The sequence below is a fragment of the Coprinopsis cinerea genome, assembly GCF_000182895.1.
Source record: "Coprinopsis cinerea okayama7#130 chromosome 9 map unlocalized cont3.9, whole genome shotgun sequence".
Taxonomy (NCBI): domain Eukaryota; kingdom Fungi; phylum Basidiomycota; class Agaricomycetes; order Agaricales; family Psathyrellaceae; genus Coprinopsis; species Coprinopsis cinerea.
In genome coordinates, this window is record NW_003307536.1 from 709568 (window position 1) to 729627 (window position 20060).

General features: G+C 52.9%; 5 protein-coding genes across 5 annotated transcripts; 4 read left to right on the top strand and 1 right to left on the bottom strand.

The window, feature by feature from the left end:
- Positions 1–260: 260 nt before the first annotated feature.
- Positions 261–1030, top strand: CC1G_15145 (hypothetical protein; the record flags this gene model as incomplete). The annotated part of the gene is made up of 2 exons (XM_002910460.1): positions 261–638; positions 707–1030. 2 exons carry the CDS (start codon positions 261–263, stop codon positions 1028–1030), a joined length of 702 nt encoding a protein of 233 aa, XP_002910506.1.
- A 661-nt stretch (positions 1031–1691) lies between these two features.
- On the top strand, positions 1692–4300 carry CC1G_15146 (endoprotease; the record flags this gene model as incomplete). Its single annotated transcript, XM_002910461.1, has 4 exons — positions 1692–2124; positions 2269–2955; positions 3023–3123; positions 3680–4300. 4 exons carry the CDS (start codon positions 1692–1694, stop codon positions 4298–4300), a joined length of 1842 nt encoding a protein of 613 aa, XP_002910507.1.
- Positions 4301–5964: 1664 nt separating this feature from the next.
- On the top strand, positions 5965–13712 carry CC1G_02409 (cysteine-type endopeptidase; the record flags this gene model as incomplete). The annotated part of the gene is made up of 14 exons (XM_001832095.1): positions 5965–6712; positions 6768–7093; positions 7155–7850; positions 7911–9549; positions 9614–9968; positions 10041–10194; positions 10248–11005; positions 11057–11136; positions 11188–11367; positions 11419–11664; positions 11718–12364; positions 12419–13206; positions 13259–13423; positions 13481–13712. The coding sequence occupies 14 exons, from the start codon at positions 5965–5967 to the stop codon at positions 13710–13712; spliced, it is 7014 nt and encodes a 2337-aa protein (XP_001832147.1).
- Positions 13713–13855: 143 nt separating this feature from the next.
- CC1G_02410 (hypothetical protein) lies at positions 13856–14389 on the bottom strand (the record flags this gene model as incomplete). Its single annotated transcript, XM_001832096.2, has 2 exons — positions 13856–14308; positions 14360–14389. 2 exons carry the CDS (start codon positions 14387–14389, stop codon positions 13856–13858), a joined length of 483 nt encoding a protein of 160 aa, XP_001832148.2.
- A 761-nt stretch (positions 14390–15150) lies between these two features.
- CC1G_02411 (hypothetical protein) lies at positions 15151–19511 on the top strand (the record flags this gene model as incomplete). The annotated part of the gene is made up of 8 exons (XM_001832097.1): positions 15151–15402; positions 15456–15562; positions 15618–15711; positions 15765–15953; positions 16009–16148; positions 16197–16335; positions 16395–16461; positions 16510–19511. 8 exons carry the CDS (start codon positions 15151–15153, stop codon positions 19509–19511), a joined length of 3990 nt encoding a protein of 1329 aa, XP_001832149.1.
- Between the last annotated feature and the right edge of the window lie 549 nt (positions 19512–20060).

Here is a 20060-nt window from a genome sequence, read left to right on the forward strand (position 1 = left end):
GGGAGATTATCTCTTCATGAAAAGGGGATTTGGCGTTCCCCCCTCGACTCAACCGGGACGCCAGGCGGCTGAGATTTTTATTTGGAACTATCGCTGCGACACTGTGGCACGATTGGATCCGGGGATAATCACGTTTGATTGGGTCTGTTTCACTTTCAATCCTGTCTGTTTCTACTACCCATGCTAACCTGGAGACATGAAAGGTTTCGATCTATGGAGATACCCTGGTGACGGTCCAAGGGGATGTTCAATCGTCCGTGATGGAGATCAAGACGTTCGATATATCGCTACGCAGGAGGGCCGACTTTCCCGACCTCGACGACCTCCCCAGAGTTACCATCACCGAGAAGACAAGCCTGCGTCAGGAATTCGACTACAAGTTTGAGAAGATGAGCGATTTTAGTCTGGTTCATTCGCCGATTTGGGCGAAGTCGGATGAGAGGACACTGCCTGCGGTTGTGGTTATGGATGGGGAGGGTAATGTCCGCCAATTGGATGGCGATGGGAAAGATAGGGAGGTGGACGATGGCTCTTCATGGGGCTGGAAGTTTATGCGATCGGATTGGACACGGCGGAGGACGACGACACCCAGGTCGGCAATGCGGAAGGATCGCGAGCTCAAACCACGAGGCGCATCGGTACTGCCACGAGCTACACGGGACGGGGGCGCTACATTGTGGACTCACACATCGACAGTCCTTTTCAGTCGCTTTTGGGGCACACGTACGGCGCCTACGCCAATAACCACCTTTTCTTCTTCAGTGGACATGCGATCCCTGAGCTGCCCCTGGCTGCGGCTCTTACAGCGGTGCCTATCTCCAGACGCGGTTTGGACGCCGGAGAGCCGCTTTCGTGCTACACGTTCTATGTGAACCTTGAGGGAGACTTCAATCCTGAGATGATTGACCTTTGTACTATTTGTCCGTTGACTGGCCGGATGGCTGTGATTTGGTTAGAATATGGAAAGGAGGTGGAGGAGATTCGTGTCATAGATCTTTTGGACTTGCCTGTTCCAGGTTCGGAGGAGTAGCACCTTGTAATAGTAGCGATTGGAATGACATTGTATGCAGCTCTTTTGCATGGCCGGCGCCTCAGGCCGAGGCGCGACTAGAAGCCCCTATCTACTAGTAGTAACTTAGAGGTATCGCGCTGCTCATGGGTCGCTTGCCCTTTCAATCTTCTTTTCTCTATTACCCACATTACACTGTATTTCTGCCCAAAGCTCATGGTTTCCTCGTCTTGCCTCTCCACCGTTTTCAATGCCCAAGTCAAGTTGACCCGCTGATTTCCCATCACCGCCATCAGATGGCTCCTTTACAGCATTTGTTAGCCATCTCATCGAAGTTGGCTTCCATTTGCCTCTCATTCTGGGGTTTCACACAGAAAGTCAACCGTCAACAAGGGAAGCAATATGAGACACCGGACGCTTCATTTCATGTTCTACAAGAAGGAGTTCCAAGCCTGCTGATCTTGTGTGCCGATGGTTTCATGGGCGGCGTCTAGCGCTCAAGGCCATACATAACGCTTTGAATGTCACCGTCGCTGTCGTAAGTTACCTGGGTTATTGTTCATCAGACTAGACGTTGATTCTGTGGCTATTCTAGTTCTCGCCCTCCTTCTTCTTCTCTACATCCTTGGCGCAATCTCGGATAGGCAGTATCGACGCTTCGAACTCGAGGAGTGGGGCATCCATGGGTCGTTATCCCATCGGCCTGAGCGCTCTTGTCGTTCTCTTTCTGACTTTGGCAATTGGATTCGCCGACGCCAACGCTGGCGCCGCCTCTGAACCAGCCAATGACCTAGATAAACGTGCACTCTGGGAGTCGAGGCATAAACGCCTCGCTAGACGACTTGAGTCGACATATCGTATTCCGTTCACGTTTGGAAACCGCAAGAAGTGGAAGTTTACCGAGGAGGAACTGAAGAACGTTCATCCTAATGGTTTGACCTCTTCTACTGGCTCGAAATCGGGGATTTTGAACAAACCGGCGACGGATGTTCAGGGGAGGACGATACCAGACTATGATGTCCTCTATGAGTATGACCAGCTGGTTGATCATAATAATCCGGAGTTGGGGACGTTCAAGCAGCGGTATTATCATACTTGGGAGTTCTACAAGCCTGGTGCGTGTTTTTTCGCCTTACTGCTTTCCACGATTATAACGAAACAACGTGTAACATATACAGGTGGACCGATTATTCTATATTCCCCGGGGGAACAATCCTTGCTGGACACCTACCCCTTCCTAACCCCTGTGGGTCTTCCAGGCACTCTGGCGGAGCAACTGAACGGGGCTGTTGTCCTCCTCGAGCACCGCTTCTACGGAGCGTCCAACCCATACAACAACTTCAGCACCTCGGTCTTCCAACAAGTCCACACGATCGAACAAGCGATGGACGATTTTGTTGGGTTTGCGAGGGGAGTGGAGCTGCCCATGGCTCGGGCTTTGGCGCTCGGTGGGATTGGAGACCCTGATTCCGTCGGTGGGAGGGAGAAGCTACAGAAGGTGATTACTGGGAGGCGATTGAGTGATTCGGAGAAGAGGAAGGTGGAGGAGGAAGTGAGGAAGTTGAGGCCTGATAGGACGCCGTGGGTTATGATGGGTGGGAGTTATATGGGCGCGCTTACCTCGTGGACTATGAATGAGAGGCCGGGGACGTTTTGGGCGGGGTATAGCAGTAGTGGAGTTGTTCAGCCTTTGGCGTGCGTTCAGTTCTGGTTGCACCTTTTGTTGTCGATGACTTACGAGGGTTCCCGCAGAGACTTTTGGCAGTATTGGTCCCTTGTTGCGCATTATATGCCTCAGAACTGCACCACCTCGGTTGCGTCTGTGATATCCTATATCGATTCCACGGTGGATACTTGGATGGAAACGGGGAATGGAACGGAGTTGGAGCAGGTACAGAGGGATTTTGGGATGCCTGGTGTAGATGTAGTGTTGTTTCTGAACATGCGTACGTCTCATATTACTTTCTTCGGCTTACCTCTGACGACCGCGTCTCGCAGTGATACGCCCTGTAGGTGAATGGCAATCTCTGGATGTCACTTCCGAAGAAAGGGGTGGCTCCTATTTCTACGAATTCTGCGACTTGCTGCAAACATCGAGTAATGGAACTGTCAACGTGGGTCTTTTTCTGAGGACTCTTTAAGGGGAGAATGCGATGATGGTTGTTTGAAGGATACCCCAGAAGGCGCAGGTTTCGAAACTGCGTATACGAATTGGTCGGATTTTTATAGAATGGTGTTCTTGCCTGCAGGTAGGAAAGTTTCCTTGTTTCGTTGGTTGTTAACGTGTTTTCTCAAACCGTTCCAGGCTGCCAGTCATCGGATTTTACGTGCGTTTGTTTCCTTTGAGTCCTCCGAGGCTAAAGTGGGCTCACGATCGAATAGGCGCTGTATAGACGAATCATTTGAAGCGTATAGAGATATGTCTGTGGGCAATGATGATAGGGCGTGGATGTGGACTGTGTGAGTCTTGTATTCTCAGCGCCTCTTCGGTGCTGCAAATCCTGACGCGTGACGTTTAAATAGGTGCAGCGAATTGGGGTGGTTCCAAACGGGGCCCCCACGAGATCTGCCAGAAGTCCCTGCAATTGTGTCGAGGTACTTGGACGTAGCCGCTTGGGAGGTGCGTCTCTTTTCTCATCTTACTACTTATTCGATCTCACGAGAACACAGTCGATATGTCAATATGCCTTCCCGGAAGCCTTTGGATCTACTTCCACTGACTCCATCAACGCAACCGCCCAAGTCGAAGCTGCCAACTCGCGGGTCGACTCGACTTCGCAGAAACTCAAGGGGTGGAAGTCGACTGCTGATAGATTGTTTGTGGTGAACGGTGCGAGGGATCCGTGGTTGGAAGTGACGTGGTCGACGAGTTTGCCATTGAGCCAGACAGATTTGCCGCCTTCGACGAATGCGAGTAGTGAACTGTTGATGCCGAGGTTTGAGGGGTATGCTTTGTATGATAGTAACTCTAACGAGGGATCGAGTACGAGAGGTTCGGACGATACGACGGGCAATGGACTCTTCCCCTCTAGCCCCACTCGGCCGATATACCTGACGGATGGGTTCCATTGCAGCGATATGCAGGGGGTGAATGCGGGGGCGGATGAGAGTATTGCGAGGGTGTGGGTGGATGTGGCGGAGAGGTTTGGGGAGTGGGTGGAGGAGTTTGAAGTGGAGTGGACTGAGGTTGATGGGGAGGGTGGGGCCGCTACTGGGCTGAGAGCATCCCGGAGGGTGGGAGTGATATGGGTTGTAATTGCTGCTGGTATATTTGGTATCTTTTGGCTGTGATTTCGGACTTTGCTTTAATTTATTTAGTATTTGAGCTTCAACGTATGTGAGGTAGTTGATGCTGCCAGTTGTCATTAACTCTGAGCGTCGCGTCCGGTTGCCGGTGAGGGCTTTTACACGCCCTCGCTGATATTGCAGGTGCTATACACTGGCTGCCTGCCGCTTAGTCTAGCTCTGCAACCTATCACACATAACTTTTGGGTCTCCAGGCTATGTGACACGATGGAACGGGAAGGACGCGTTACTCGCGAGGCTTGTCGGGCTGGGTTCACCTCATGTGACCGTGACGAAGCGCGTCTCGCAGTTGCGTGGCTGTGCTCTTCCAGGCCACTTCAAGCTCTTCGGTGCAGGTTCAACTCAAACTACCCACCTGGCGCTCATTGCGTTCTTTGTTTTTCGTTCTTCCTCATTCTCTGGTCTTTCCTACAACTTATATCACGACATTTGAGCCAGAAGATCATCTACACGGCTTCTTAGAGAACAAGCATGGCTACGCGACACCGTCGAACGAATACTGCGACCAACGCAGGGTCGGGAAAGGCATCGAGCTCGAACGCGAATACGCCAGACCAGCTGGCCGATGCTCTAGCATCGAAGCTCACAATCCGGTCCAAATCGTCTACCACGGCCGCTGGATCCTCGCGGACGAAGCCCAGCTCGTCCAGCAAACCCTCCGCATCCTCGAGCTCAACGAAAGCAAAGGCCGATGGGCAACCGCCACGGGAGGAGAAGAAGGAGGATAGAGTCACGTCGATGAGGGCTGTTAACGCGTCGCTTCAAGGACTGTCGGGACTGGTTAAAGCTGGTTGGAAGGCTTCGTCGGGGACTGGGTCTGCATCGATGAAAGAAGCGAAGGAGTGGGTTGGAGAGTGTCGTTACCATTTGGCCGTGCTGAGGAGACTACAAGCCGCTTCTTTAAACGGTGATACGCCAACAACGTCAGCTTCAGGAGGATTGGATATTGAAAGAGCAGCGTTGAGCGTTGTAACCAAACTTGTTGCTTTGGACATGGTGCGTCGTTTCATTTCATTGGGATATCACCATTCAGCTAATGGATGCATCAATAGCACGATGAAGCTAATGATCTGATGAAAGAGATACATAAGCCTCTTTTGGGTGCTTTGAATCTCGGTTCCCCGACGACCCCGTCGCCGTCAACATCTACAGCATCTAATGACTACGACCATCTCTCCATCTCAACCCCTGGAACGAATACGAATCTCCCGCCACTTCATTTGACCATTCTGTCGACATATCTCGCATATTCCCTGGCCACAGCTGTTCAGACATGCAAACCTGAAGACCTCAACGATTTGGTGGAATATCTGGACTGTCCACCCCCCAATAACGGGGTCCCATACACCAGTAGACGCAGCCGTTCCCCAGAGGGCACATTCCTAGATTGGGTCCCTACCTTCCAGAGCCACAAACTCGATCGAAAACACCTAGATGGCTTGTTGACGAGGGTGTATAGTGTTTTGACGAGAGTTTGTGCTTCTGTCTCATCCTCATCATCCTCTTCATCGGCATCTGCGAGCAAATCGACTAAATCGTCGACTGCGACAACGGCAAGAGGAAAGTCATCCGCAGCAAGGACAGTCTCGAAGAGCTCACCCGGAAATACGACGCCAACCACATCAAATGCTACCCCAACTGCTCGAACCATGTTCATCCTGCGAAGCTACGCGTTACACGCCCTGTCATGTACATCCCCTGGTGTTGTCGAGCCTGCGATGTTCTGGGAACAGGTGATGCGGTTCGTAAACGCCTATGTCTCTGGAATATCTAAAGGACGGCCGACCAAGTCGTCATCAGAGGACGAACAAGCCAACCGAGAAGAGGAAGAAGCCACCAATTCCATACTGCGATTCTTCGATTCAATACTAGAAGCTGTACAAGAGAGAGAAGATGCAGGCTCGTGGACCACCGACCCTTCGTCATCTCGTCCATCATCACCTTCGAACGGTAGCAAGGCGGTGACGGATACCCGGAGAGGAGCGGAGAAGTTTGCGCTCGTGTGTGAGATGTGGATCGGGTTTGCGAGGAAGGTGGGGGATGTGGGTTTGCTGGAGAGGGTTGGGGCGTTGATGGGTGGTGGGGGTGGCGATACGTCGAGTTCGAGTGCGGTATTACGGAGGGCGGCGGCGTCTGTGTTTGCTGCAAGGGCGCCGTCTGGGTTTAGTACGCCGAAACAGAAGGCGAGGTCGCTTACGCCGGCTGCTGCCACTGAAGAAGAGGGCCGAGAGGAGGAGGCAGGGGAGGAAGGCAGTGTGGAGAAGGAGAAGGAAAGACAGCAGTTGACCCTCAAGGAGGTCATGCACCATGCGACCAAGATCTGTGCTGTTTTTGCTCAGGGCGTGGTAGCGCTTGACAATGTTGTAGGAGCATGCAGTGTGAATGGTGGAACGAGCGGTGAGGCCGTAATTTTCAGTGCTTAGGAGAAGTGCCCTCTGATATGCTTCGTTAGATGAAGACGATAAAGAAACGATACGGAATCTCCAGCCGTCGCTTCAAATCCTACAAACATCGCTTCCGTTACACTACCTGCTACGCGGAGAGGTCTACACGCCTTTCGTGGAATCCAATACCGACGACCCCAGACTTCTGAAAGAAATTGAGGACTTCAAGCGTCTCTCAGGGAAGGTCGACCGTGGGTTCGAGCGACTGCGCAGAGCGTGTGTTACGATCATTGAACCAGCGCGTGGCGGGAAGACACTGAGGAAGCTTGCGGAGGAAATCTTGGAGTCCTGCGTGGGCGTTCTGAAGGGACTAGTCGTCCTCGACGACGGCGAGGTAAGTCGCGGCCACTCTTTTTCATTTCGATATTCGTGCTAATCGTGCACCCTATTCGTAGATTCATGAGGATGAACACGCCACCGACCCCGAACTCCATCATCAGGTTCATCTGGACTTCATTTCGGATGTGCTTTCTCGCGCTTTGAACACACTGTTCTTGTTGGCGAGGACGACGCTTGATACGAGGGATATGGAGAGTTGCATTCCTGCGTATGATTATTTGGAGGAGGGTGTGGGGATTTGTGACGGTGTTGTGCGACACGAATCTCGGCGAAGCTCACCTCAGTCCCAGGGCGGGGGCGAAGATGGTAACGAAGTAGGCCGCTCAAAGCAGCAGCTGGACATCCCGAATTACCTGCGGTGTATTTCGGGTGCGTTTTATAACCTTGCGGGGAGGTTGTATCAGGCGCAGAGGTTTGGTGCTGCTGTTCCCTTTTTGAAGAGAGCGTGTGTGGTTGGCGAGAAGGGGTTGGAGGGGTGGAGAGAAAGAAAGGGCCGTTTGGGAGCTAAGGAGGAAGAACAGAAGGCCAGTGGGAGGAGTGTTAAAGGGCGGAAAGAGGGTTTGGGTATTGGGGCTGTGAGGGGTGGCGTTAGAGCCAAAGCGAAAGAAGAGGAAAGTAAGGAGGGCAAAGAGGAGTCGGAGAAGGAAAGGAAGGAGAGGGAGAAAGAGAGGGAGTGGAGGCTCCTTGAGAACCAGCTTTTTAAGCGGTATGAATTGTTGGCAGTTTGTTATTTGAAGAATGGGGATCGCAAGGTGTGTGTTTGTGCTCCTGGTTCGCTTCTGTGATCGACGTGAGACTAATATTGGGCTTAGAACTCGTATGAGGCGTTCAAGGATTGTATTCGTGTGTTCCCTTTCTCTTCGACGAGGATGGCGGAGAGAGCGGATCGGGTGGCTTTGGATGGTGTTTTCGATCCCGACAGTGCAGTTCCTGCGCCTACGACTTTGACCATCGCTGAAGACGACGAGAACCGAGCTGGACGAGACGACAGCGACAAGGGCGACGAGAAGAATCTCCTGCAACAACTCAAGAACCTGCTCGACCGGGTCACATACGTGGGCGCATGCGAGCTGCTGTTGAGTGCCAGGGAGGTCTCTGTGCGGAGTGGGTTTGGTGAAGCGGTGGCGCCGTCGGGATCTGAGGATGATTTGGTGAAGAGGATGGGAGGAATGAAGCTGGATGGGGTCTCCGCCTCCCCTTCGTCTGATGCCGGATCCCTTAGGAAGCCAGATCTGAAGGACATCAAGATCATTGGCGCATTGCTAGAGTACCAGTACGAAGCTCTCCTTCAGAACCGACATAAGGAGGGTGCGAGGAGGGTGTTGGTGGGACTTTTGAAGGATATGGTGGAGGTGTATAGTGTTCAAGGGCCATTCAGTTCCCCTGGTGCCAATGAAGCTCAGGAAGCGACGCCTGCGAGGTCTACGAGGAGTGCGGTTGCAAGGAGGGGACGAGGTGGTAGGGTTGGAAGTGGGAGTGGGACCGGCGGCGGGCGGGGCAGGGGTGGTGACAAGGACAAGGAGGGTGAGATGACAGAGGGGTATTTGATGCCTGTGAGGCGGGCGAGGGCGTTGTTGAAGTGTTTGGAATTTTTGTATAGGGATCAGGGACCGGATTCTTCGGATGGCACCAGTTCTCCGGCGAATGACCTCCTCGTCTCCCTCAACTTGTCGTCGACCACGTCACTCGCGGATGAGATCCTCAAGATGCTTTCTCTCTCGTACCAACAAGCAAGATTGAATGTAGGAGAAGACGTGGCTTTGGCGATATATACGAAGCAGTACAGGATCTCGACGCATTTGTGGGTTGCATTGCATGCGCATAAGAGGGGTAATGGGAATGGCGAGATGTTGGGTGTGGTTGCTACGCACGTCGCCAAGGGCGCTAGGATCCTGAAATTCCTCTTTGATTCCTTCACCGGTGCTGCGGGCGGTGGAATGGTTCTAGGAGGGAGGAGGTCGAGTGTGCGGAGTGGAGGCGGTGTGGGTGGCACGCCAATCAGGAGGAAGGTTTCTGCCAGTCCAAGAGTTGTCAAGGCTCGTTCTGGGAGTGGAGGTGTTGGGAGGAAGGCATCTGCGTCAGGAGGAAAGGGCGTAGGGGAAGTGGTGGTTAAGAGGGTTGTGGAACCGCGAGCTACGAGGTCGAGGAGGGAGCCGCCGAGTGTGCCTGCTGCGCCGAGGAAACCGCCTGCTTCGAGTAGGACGCGCGTTGGGACGAGGGCTGGGACGAGGAGTGCTACTGCTGCTGGCGCAACGGTGGCAGTGGGTACGGGTGTGGGTAGCTCGTCGGCGGCTCCGCCTATTACGCCTAAAGCGACCAAGACGGTTACGTTGCTATCCCCTGTGTCGAGTGTCGGTACTCCTCCGAGACCTTCCCTCAGCAAGGAAGTTGCATCTGTGGGAGTGATGCCGATCCCGTTCGATGATTTTGGGAGGTTCCATGAGCTGTTGAGTGCGTTTGTTTTGTTCCTGTCTTGGCATGAAGAATCGGTGCTGATACTTTTGTTTTGAAATAGTGCTCACTGTGAGGATTCTGGGGCTACTTTCGTTGGTTCTTCCCCGAGTCCAGCTCTTGGCTTCGCTGAGGAGACTGTGTCAGAGGCAGCTGGGTGCTGCGAGTGAAGGTGTGCAGTTCGGTATCATCATGTTCGTTCCATGGACTGATTGGTTCCTTGTTGGCGCAGCGTTCATTGTGTGTTCGCTCGAACTCGCCTATGAATATGTTCAGTTGGGCAAACTCAAACGGGCCACGACTATCTTTGGCACGGCGTTGGATGTTGTTCGAGCAGGCGATGCGTCTGAGGAGATCTCGGCATTCTATTTGTTGAGGTTCGCCGAGGCGCTAGCAATGGCCGGCGAGGTTGAAAAAAGGTGTGTTGTCCTTCTCTATTTGTCTCCATGGAGGAAGGGCAATGGGATGTTCATGCCATTTGATGTCAACAGTGCAAAGGTCTATCTGGAAGCACTGGAACACGCGCAGAGGATTGAACCCGATCATCGAGGAATGTCGAGTGTGCAACGGATCCATACCCGGACGAGGAAATTGGAGCTGAGTGCCATGGCTGCGTATGTGTATGCGCTTGTTCAGTTTGCGAGGGTATGTTTTCCCATCATCTCATTCCCCGTCCATTCCTTGATCTTTCCCTTCAGGAGGACGTGACGACTTCGCTCAACGCCATGCTCCAATCTCTCCGCCTGTGGAATAGAGCGATTGATGCCATTTCACGACTTTCGAAGTCCTCGAAATCACAAGCATCCTCGAACCCCTTCGAATCCAACGAAACCCCCACCAATACCTCTGCACACCCGATGGATACCACCCAAACCGCGTCCAAGTCGAAGACTATACTCGCGTCCTCTACGCCTACGAACCGTCGCGGCACAGGCGCTGGCGAATTCGAGTGGCGAATCTTCCAGGGCCTTCTTTCCTCGCTCTTTGCGTTGGCTGACGCCTACCTCACGCGAGGCTCGCCGAGGGAGTCGGAGTACTTCTTAAAGCAGGCCAAAGAGTTGGGCGAGGAATTGAATCTTGGTGTTGTGGTTGGGAGGGCCATGACGCGCCTGAGTGAAGTGCTGCTCGGGATGGGCAAGTTGGAGAGCGCACAGGAGAGTTTGGAGGAGGCTGCGAGGAGGCTGGGGATCAGACGGGATGGTGAAGAGGACTTTAGTGAGGGGGATGTAGTGGAAGTGGTGGATCAAGCGGAAGATGATGATGGGTTTGAGGAGGTCGAGGTGAATAAAGGACCGGTTGTTGCTGCGCTGGAGAGGATTGAGAATAAGCGGCTTCTGGCCAAGTTCAATGAGAAGGCTGAGTTGAACGAGGATGCGCAGGAGTTATTGTTCGCGAGTATGAGGCTGTTGGACGAGTTGAACGGGCGGTTCCAGAAAGTTGATTCGAGCTTCTTGGGGTAAGTTTTCTTTTGTTTTCCGTTTGGTCAGGCTTGCTGATGCTGGTGTAGGATCAGGAAGTCGCTTGACAACGAGAACTCGGGCGATGTAGTTGTACCTGATTTGCTGGCTCTCGTCCTGTGCCGAAGCAGTAAGTATGCCAGCGTCCCGTCTGTTCATGATACTAATCCTTTTACGGCAGTCTGGCTCTTGCGAGAAAATATGGACGCCGACTTCCATGCTCTGGTAGACAAACTCGAGTCTTTGCCCATGTCTATGCGAACCAAAGTGGAGGAAAACGCGCTCATGGCTAACCTGACCCTGTACAATGTATACAACCGGTTCCGAAGTGACATGTTCCTGAGCTCCCTCACTGAGTCTAGTATGTTCATCCAACAGCTCTTCACTTCCCCAACTAACATTTCCTTTCTAGCTATTTCCATCCCGATGGGCATGTCGAGCCAGGGTGGCGTGCAGATTGCACTTCCTGTGCAAGACGTTCTCAATGCGTTGGACACGGCCGAGAAGTACTTCCAGGAGGGCTTGAAATTGTCTGTCGGCTCTGGGGATGTTTTGAAGGCCCGTGAAGCTGCTGTTTCGTTGACCCTTGTCAAGGTGTTCCAGACCTCTCTGGGACGTTTGGGCGATACGAATGCGGTTTATGCGTCATCTTTACTTGGTGAGTCGTATCATCTTGCTGGATTGAACCTACGATGTTGAAGAAGCGTGAAGATACTTCTTCGGCTATTACACTCAGGCGAGAAATGCTCGAAGCCATTCACCAGAAGATCGCAGCATTGCGTTCTGACGATATCGAATGGCCCATGATGGACTCCAAGGGCGCTCCTCAAGCTCAAGTCGCGAAACCTACCAGGCGAATCTTTGATGATTCCGATGTCGACATGGATGATTCGGACGATGAGGGCGAGGTCTCCGTCAAGAAGTATTGGGAGAACGTGAAAAGCAGATACGAACCCCGCCTCTTGGATCCAGAAATGCTATCGACATCACGAACTGCCGACCTTCCTTCGAATTGGACGATCGTTCACGTCAGCCTCACCGATGACAAGGGCACGCTGCTTGTCTCAAGGCAAGAGTGCGGGGAGAGCGGCGTGGAACCATTGGTGTTCTCTGTACCCTTGAAAGGGAGGAGGGACAATGGTGGGGGAGAGGACGAAGAGCACCTTACGTTTGAAGACGCGATGCAAGAGTTCAACGATATCATCCGACTGAGCGATGAAGGCACCAAATCGGCAATTCATGTTCGATCAGATGATGAAGAGGCGAGGTCAAATTGGTGGAGGCAGAGGAATGAGCTTGATGTTCGGCTCAAGGACCTTTTGGAGAACATCGAGTTTTGCTGGCTGGGAGCGTTCAAGGTAGTGTTACCTATTTTCGCCGCCATTGAAGGAGTTGCTCACTCGTCTGGGTAGACTATCCTGGGTCCACGACCTGACTTGACCCCGGAGTTGCTCTCTGAGCTGCGAGCGGGTATTGACCGTGTGTTCCAGCGCAGTCTTCACGTCAAGGATCCAAAACGCACCACCAAATCCCGCTCGACAGGCCATAGACGGGGTTTCTCTCAATCGCTTGCACCAAGTCAAGTCACCCTCGATGACACCATGCTGCGCTGCTTCTCCACGCTTTCACCAAAATGCAGAGACGAAGAACTCGAAGACCTGCTCTATTTCGTTCTGGACCTATACCAGCTTCATGGTGTACCGATCGCCATTGCCGAAGTCGATGCCCTTCAAGTCGTCGTCGATCTCAGAGCGGTTCTGGAAGAACACAATGCGAGGTTGATGAAGCATCGGAGGACGAATCGGGCGATGACAGCAGCGTTGGACGAACACGTCTTCCTCGTCCTTGACAAGAATGTCCAGGGACTGCCTTGGGAGAGTCTGCCGATTATGAAGGGAAGGAGCATCAGTCGAATCCCCTGCGTTGATTTCCTCGTTGATCGTGTCGAGCTGGCCAACTTGAAGCGTGGCAAGTCTAGGGCGGCCTCTGCATCTACTACTGGGGGTCCTCCTGGCTCGGCTGTCCTCGACACTCGCAAAGGGTACTTTATCTTGAACCCGAGTGGTGACCTTGGCAAGACGGAAGGACGGTTCAAAGAGTGGACGGACGACATGAAGCAGATTGGATGGGATGGTGTTGTGGGGCGTGCTGTGAGCGAGCAGCAGTTTGTGGACGCGTTGAGGACCAAGGATTTCGTTGTGTGAGTGATTTCGGATCCCATCACGATGGTTTGTGACTGATCCGCTGGATAGATACTTTGGGCATGGAGGCGGTGAGCAGTATGTCCGCTCTCATCGAATTCGAAGCCTTCCCACCTGTGCTGCTACGATGTTGTGGGGCTGTTCCTCTGGGGCACTCCGTGAGATGGGTGATTTCGACAGGGTTGGAACACCTTACAATTACATGCTCGCTGGATGGTAAAGTTCCTCTGCTACTTATTATAATCTGGGCAACTAATCTAATTCCTCGAATAGCCCAACGCTCGTCGCCAACCTGTGGGACGTCACGGACAGGGACATCGACAAGTTCTCCATGTCTGTGTTCGATAAGGTCGGATTGAAGGCCAGCGAGATCAAGAAACGGGGCGACAAGCAACAGCAGTCCATGTCGGTTGTCGCGGCGGTTGCGCAGTCGAGGGACGTTTGCAAGCTAAAGTACCTGACTGGGGCTGCACCTGTGGTATACGGCATTCCTTTTTATTTGTAATTTATCTGAAAGTTAGATTCACTATCTGATCGATCGCAATGTAGACAATTTGTAGCAGCAATATCATACCCAAGTATCTTTGATACCGTAGAGGTCAGCAGCAAGAATAACAGTTTCGCGATAGGGCAAGAGGCTGAAGTGTCCTACTTGAGCGGGCATTGGGGAGAGAGTGGCAGGACGAAGCCAGGAAAGGCGCTGGCTTTCTTAGTAAAGTTTTCCTTCCAGTTTGGATCGTACGGTTTGTGGGTCTCGATGTCGGCAACGCCAAAGGGGGACATGTGGGCCAACGGTATCGGGTCAGTGACCATGATTTGCATCATGACCAGACCAACATAGCCCTGTTTCCTGAGGTCTTTTCCTTTCTGTTTCAGCGAGTTGATAGCGACCTGGTTACCGGGGTCCTTTGGGAGGAATTCGTCCATTCGAACTGGTTCCAGGACATGAATAACGAATGCCTTTCGAGGGTCGATGTTCTTTTCTCGAGGTTTGAAGGCAGGTTGAAGTGTCACTAGGAACATGTATGTGAAGAGGTTGTCCTGGTTTTCGACTAGTTTCAGGGCGTGAACGGCGGTATCTTGAAGGTCTGGTCGGTTCAACTACGTTTTACAGTCAGATTGGAACTTTTCATTGAATCATTGGAGGTCAACCTCAATCCAGTTTCGTAAACGATGCTCCATTTCGCGCGGTTGGTAACCATTGGCTTCTTCCTCAGACAGTTCCCTGCGAACTGTGTCCCTAAATCCCCTGTTCAACCTGCAGAACGTTTTGTGGTAACTCCAGTCATTTTTCTGGCACTTTTGAGACTAAGCGTCGAGTCTTAGAACTTCAGGAGAGTCAGAAAAGCAGTGGCATGTAGCTCACGCAGTAAACTGCCTTTTTGCACCCGCCGCACACCGAGAGCACCCTCCCTTCTTTTGCCTTGAGTTCGCTTTCAGGAATGTAGCACTTTTGGCACTGTCTTAACACTAGTAGCTCCTCTGGAAAGTTGGACGGCGGCATTTTAGGAAGAAGTATGTAAGTTCGAATGTGGTTGAAGAGAGAAGTTGAGCAGAGTTACAGTTGAAACTTGACTGATAACGAGCTTTGGTCTTTAGGGGCTACATTGCCGGAAGCGGGCCATAGCGGCGGAGCCATCGGCACTCAGCATAAACCGAACTTTCCCACGTTGAACTTGGACTTATCACTCATCCCGCTTTTTTCACCTATCGAAAAACACTGGGACCGACTTGATCTCTTATGAACTCGCCCGACTCGAATTCTTAAGGATGCTCACTGACAGGACGACAAAAAATCGAGCCTCAAGCCTGATGTGATGGACGGGCGTCTGTTTTCTTATTCTGGTGCTGTTGACACGAGGCAAACGAAGCCTTAACGCAGCCTGCTGGGAATTGCAGCACAGCACAGCTCTTTTCTTCTACAACCACGTCTCTCCCTTCCAATGTCGCTTTTGAAGCGGAAACGAGGTGCGATACGTCAAGGGCTGAAGGAGGTCGCACGAAACCTGCTCAGTGGATGGAAGCCGCCCAAAGACGTCGATCCAGTTCGAAGACAGTTCCAACCAACGGGGAACAGTAGTCGGGATATCGCTCAGTTGAAGCTGGCATACCTAATCGACGACAATCCGGACTTGAAGAAAGCCTCGCTTCAGGTGGTCAGTCTCGCCGCCCATATACCACCAGGGAACGACAAGGTACGTTGTTTTTAAAACTACTAGCCGTGTGCACGAATCCTAACCAACATCAGCTGGATGAGACTCTTCTTCTCTCTGCACAGCTCTTGCTTCAAATCTCGAACGCCGTGCAATCCGGCAAGGCGTCAGTGGCTGAGCCAGTCCTTTCCGACTATATTGGGTTCGTGCCCTTCGCCACTTTACAGGCATGGCTTGTCATCTCATGGTATGAACAGCATGATGGAGGATGTCGAGGCGATGTTGGCTTCCCGGACAGTGTCTTGGGAGAATGTTGAGGCACATCTCTCTCATAAAATCGAGGAAATCAAGGTGATTTCTCATCGGCCAGACGCATGAACAGCCATGATTCATTCTTTGCAAAGCGATCCCGCTGCTCCCTGTTGGGATACTGTCCTTCCAAGGGGAACGCACAGGCTTCGACCACCTGGACCGCGCTGCTGGGATCAGCTTCGACTACTTTATCGGTCCTCAAAGATGTTGCAGAGATCGTACCTGTGGATATCTTGAAAGGAGTCACCGAAACGGCGTATAGTCTGTTGACGGCTGTAGAGGTGAGCGATCTACACAAATATACTTCTTTAGTTTCTCATTGACTTCATTAAATAGCAAACAAGGTCGAACATCGATGAGATGCGACAGATCGCCAGCATCGCAGCCGACTTTGTTGTTTCGCTGACCGTACTATGTGCGGAGAAGCCGAACCAGCTTTCTGCCCAGTTTGAACGATGCTTCAAGGCATTCGACGAGTGAGTCTGCACCATGGATGGGTCCGAGCAAGCCTCACGGTCGCGCAGGAAATTGACGGATATTGGCCGCCAGTGCATTAACATGAGCCAGAAGAGTGTCTTGTCACGATTCCTTCAGCAGGGGGCCCATCAAGGTGATCTCACTTTATTAAGAGGGGAGTTGGAGAGCGCAATCAGTAAATTTCAAGTACGTTGTCATTTGAATAAGTCTGGCCACCTTTTCTGAGATTTCCCCCCGGTATTCAGACCGAGACCCAAATGCTCCTTCACTTTGATGTGCGCATTTTCAGCGAGGTGGTGAACGCCAAGCTAGGTGAGTTCACGGCGATGAAGGTCCCGAACGTTGACTGACCTTTTGCAGACCAGGACGCTGTGAACGCTCTTCCGGAACCGGATCATCGCGGCGACCGCCTCGACGAGTACCTTGCCGCCAGCCGCGACGACGAACTTGAAGCCATCTTGAAATGGGCCGATGACCCCGAGCTTCGTGTTTTGTGGATTCACGGTGCTGCGGGACTGGGTAAATCCACCCTCATGCACAAGGTTGTAGCCGTGTTGGCCCAGCAAGGACGGTTAGCATCCTCAGCCTTCTTCGTACGGAAGAAGAACAGGGATGCCATTCCCACCATTAAAGCCGTCGCTCGAGAACTTGCCAACATCCATCCAAGGGCGGTTCCAGCGGTGGCCAAAGCTGCTCGCACTTGCAACGCGGCTCATGACTCGATCCTCAAATACCTCCAGGTGTACATCATCGAGCCTGTTCGCTCACTTGGTCTTCCATATCCCCTGGTCCTACCCCTGGACGCACTGGATGAATGGGACCACCACGAAACCTTCCTACGAGAATTGAAACACGTCTCGTCGACATCGCCGTTCCTCAAGTTTCTCTTCACGAGTCGGTGGTTGCACAGTGTCGAGCGAGGTCTGAAGCACAACATTGTAAAGGAGATGGCATTGCCACCCGTGACAGAGGAGGTCGCCCGGCGGTACTTTGAAGCTCGATTCAGCGACGTTCAAGGGGAAACGAGGACCCTGCTATTCAACTCCATCCCTCAACTGGCCAAACTCGCCAAGGGCCTTCTGGTGTGGGCAGCCACTGTCTGCAACCTGATCCTCAGCGACTCATACACTCGCCCACCCGTGCACACCCTCCTTGAGCGAATCCTCCAGTCTGGATCGGGAGTCGACGAGGATGAACGCCTTGCTACCCTGTACCGCGAAGCACTGCTCTCCATTCTCGGTCCCAAGTCCCGGGATGTGGAGGTTGGCATGCAAATTCTTTCCCATATGGTCATCCTCCAGGAAGCAGTCGATATCACCACCTTCACAGAACTTGTCGACCTTCCTCAGTATCCTCAAGCCGCCCGCGAGATTCACAAACGACTACGTATCCTGCAGATACGGGCAACATTCGATCCAAATGTCATTGAACCCATGTCAACTCGATTCCACGCGTCCTTCCTCGACTTTCTTACCTCCAGCGCCGTCAGCCCCTCGCAATCGGATATGACAACAGTGCCCCTTGCCGTGGATACAGCAAAGGCCCACCTCCGATCAGCGAAGAAGTGCCTGAGTACCCTTCTCTCAAGCTCGCCCCACAATCATCTTTCCTCGAGGCCACTTCCCCCGGCACTCTTGTATTCAACGAAGTATTGGCCCTTTCACCTTTCTCATGGAACGGATCGCTTCCAACCGCTCCCCCCGGAACTCGAAAGCCTGCTGGGGAGTGTATCTGATGATATGACAGCCTGGTGGGCGAAACATTTTGTTGCCCTGGTATGTCCTGTGGAGAGTGGGGAGTTGGCGGAGTGGGAAGGACAGTTGGCGGGGAAAAGGCGATCTGACATTCTTGTCAAGGTTGCCCGGCTCGTGGACCAAAGGCAACCCAGAGGGGAACCAGCCTGGTGGGCGTGGGCGGCATCCCCCTGGGAGGTGGCAGTGATACTGCGTGAATCTCGAGGCAGTATTGACTTGTTGATTCAGCTTGGGGATTTCTACACTCCTGGCGAGATGGTACCATTAAAATGTGCCGCTTTCGCAGTCCATATCCTGAAGCATTGCATAGCCGAGACCGCATCACAGGATGGGCGTTCACTGTATTCGTTAGCATCCGCGCTGTATTCGTCCTACTTGAACACTGACAGTGTTTTGGACATCGACGAAGCTATCGCATTCGGACGCGGTGCGCTCTCTCTGCGACCCCATCCCCATCCAGATCGCGCAGTGACACTGAACAACCTCGCCGTCCACTTGGGCGAGCGCTTCGGGAAGCAAGGGAACCTCGCCGACATCGACGATGCCATCGCATTCGGGCGGGAAGCACTCTCTCTGCGACCCCATCTCCATCCAGATCGCGCAGGGACACTGAACAAGATCGCCATTGACTTGTGCCACCGCTTCAAGAAGCAAGGCAACCTCGCCGACATCGACGATGCCATCGCATTCGGGCGGGAAGCACTCTCTCTGCGACCCCATCCACATCCAGAGCGCTCAGAAACGCTGCACGGCCTCGCCGTTTACTTGTGCGACCGCTTCAGGAAGCAAGGCAACCTCGCCGACATCGACGATGCCATCGCATTCGGGCGGGAAGCACTCTCTCTGCGACCCCATCCACATCCAGAACGCTCATGGACACTGCACAGCCTCGCCGTGCACTTGTGCGACCGCTTCAGGAAGCAAGGCAACCTCGCCGACATCGACGATGCCATCGCATTCGGGCGGGAAGCGCTCTCTCTGCGACCCCATCCACATCCAGAGCGCTCAGCAACGCTGCACAGCCTCGCCGTCCACTTGTGCGACCGCTTCAGGAAGCAAGGCAACCTCGCCGACATCGACGATGCCATCGCATTCGGGCGGGAAGCACTCTCTCTGCGACCCCATCCACATCCAGAACGCTCATGGACACTGCACAGCCTCGCCGTGCACTTGTGCGACCGCTTCAAGAAGCAAGGCAACCTCGCCGACATCGACGATGCCATCGCATTCGGGCGGGAAGTGCTCTCTCTGCGACCCCATCCCCATCCAGACCGCTCGGAGACACTGCACAACCTCGCCATCCACTTGTGCGACCGCTTCAAGAAGCTAGGCGACCTCGCCGACATCGACGATGCCATCGCATTCGGGCGGGAAGCGCTCTCTCTGCGACCCCATCCCCATCCAGGGCGATCAGATACACTGCATGACCTTGTCCTTTACCTTATGTCGCGATGTCGCAAGCAAGTTTCCCTTCCCCACCTGGAAGAGGCGATCTCACTCTGCAATGCAACCCTATCCACCATCCAGCCTTCGCACCGCCATTATGCTGTCTTCTCGCGATGGCTTGCTGAAGCCCGGGAACTTAAAGACCAACATTTCAATGCTTGAAGCCAGAAATGCTCCTTGTAATTATGGTTTTCACTGTCCTGTGTTTGACTGTTGTTTGATGAACCCCTCGATGGCCATGATTGCGCAATGTACCCCATACCACCTGTCCAGATATTTCTATTCCAAAAATCCCAATGCTATGTACAGTAGTTTATGACGAGTACAAATTGTACAATTCCTACGCAGGAAAAGGATTATCTTCTTCAAGCTGAGGTCGGTTCACGAGGGCTGAGCAATTGACATATTGCCAGGTTGAACATCCCATGCAAAATTCAGTTACTTTGGTCTCAAGGTTTCCCTATAGGATCGGCGTGAGCAAGTGAGGAAAGTGAAATTCGATGCGAGCTTCATTACACTGGGTGGGTCTGAGACTTCACTGCGAGTATTCTTTATTGCTTCGGCTCGATCTATAGTCGATGCCATTGGCAGCCGCTAATCAGAAGTTTGCAGACGCGATGAATTCCCATTGGTCTATCGAATACACAAGTTGAACACATTGGTACTACTGCATACGTCCTTACGGAGGTGAGACCGATGAGATATTCCCAG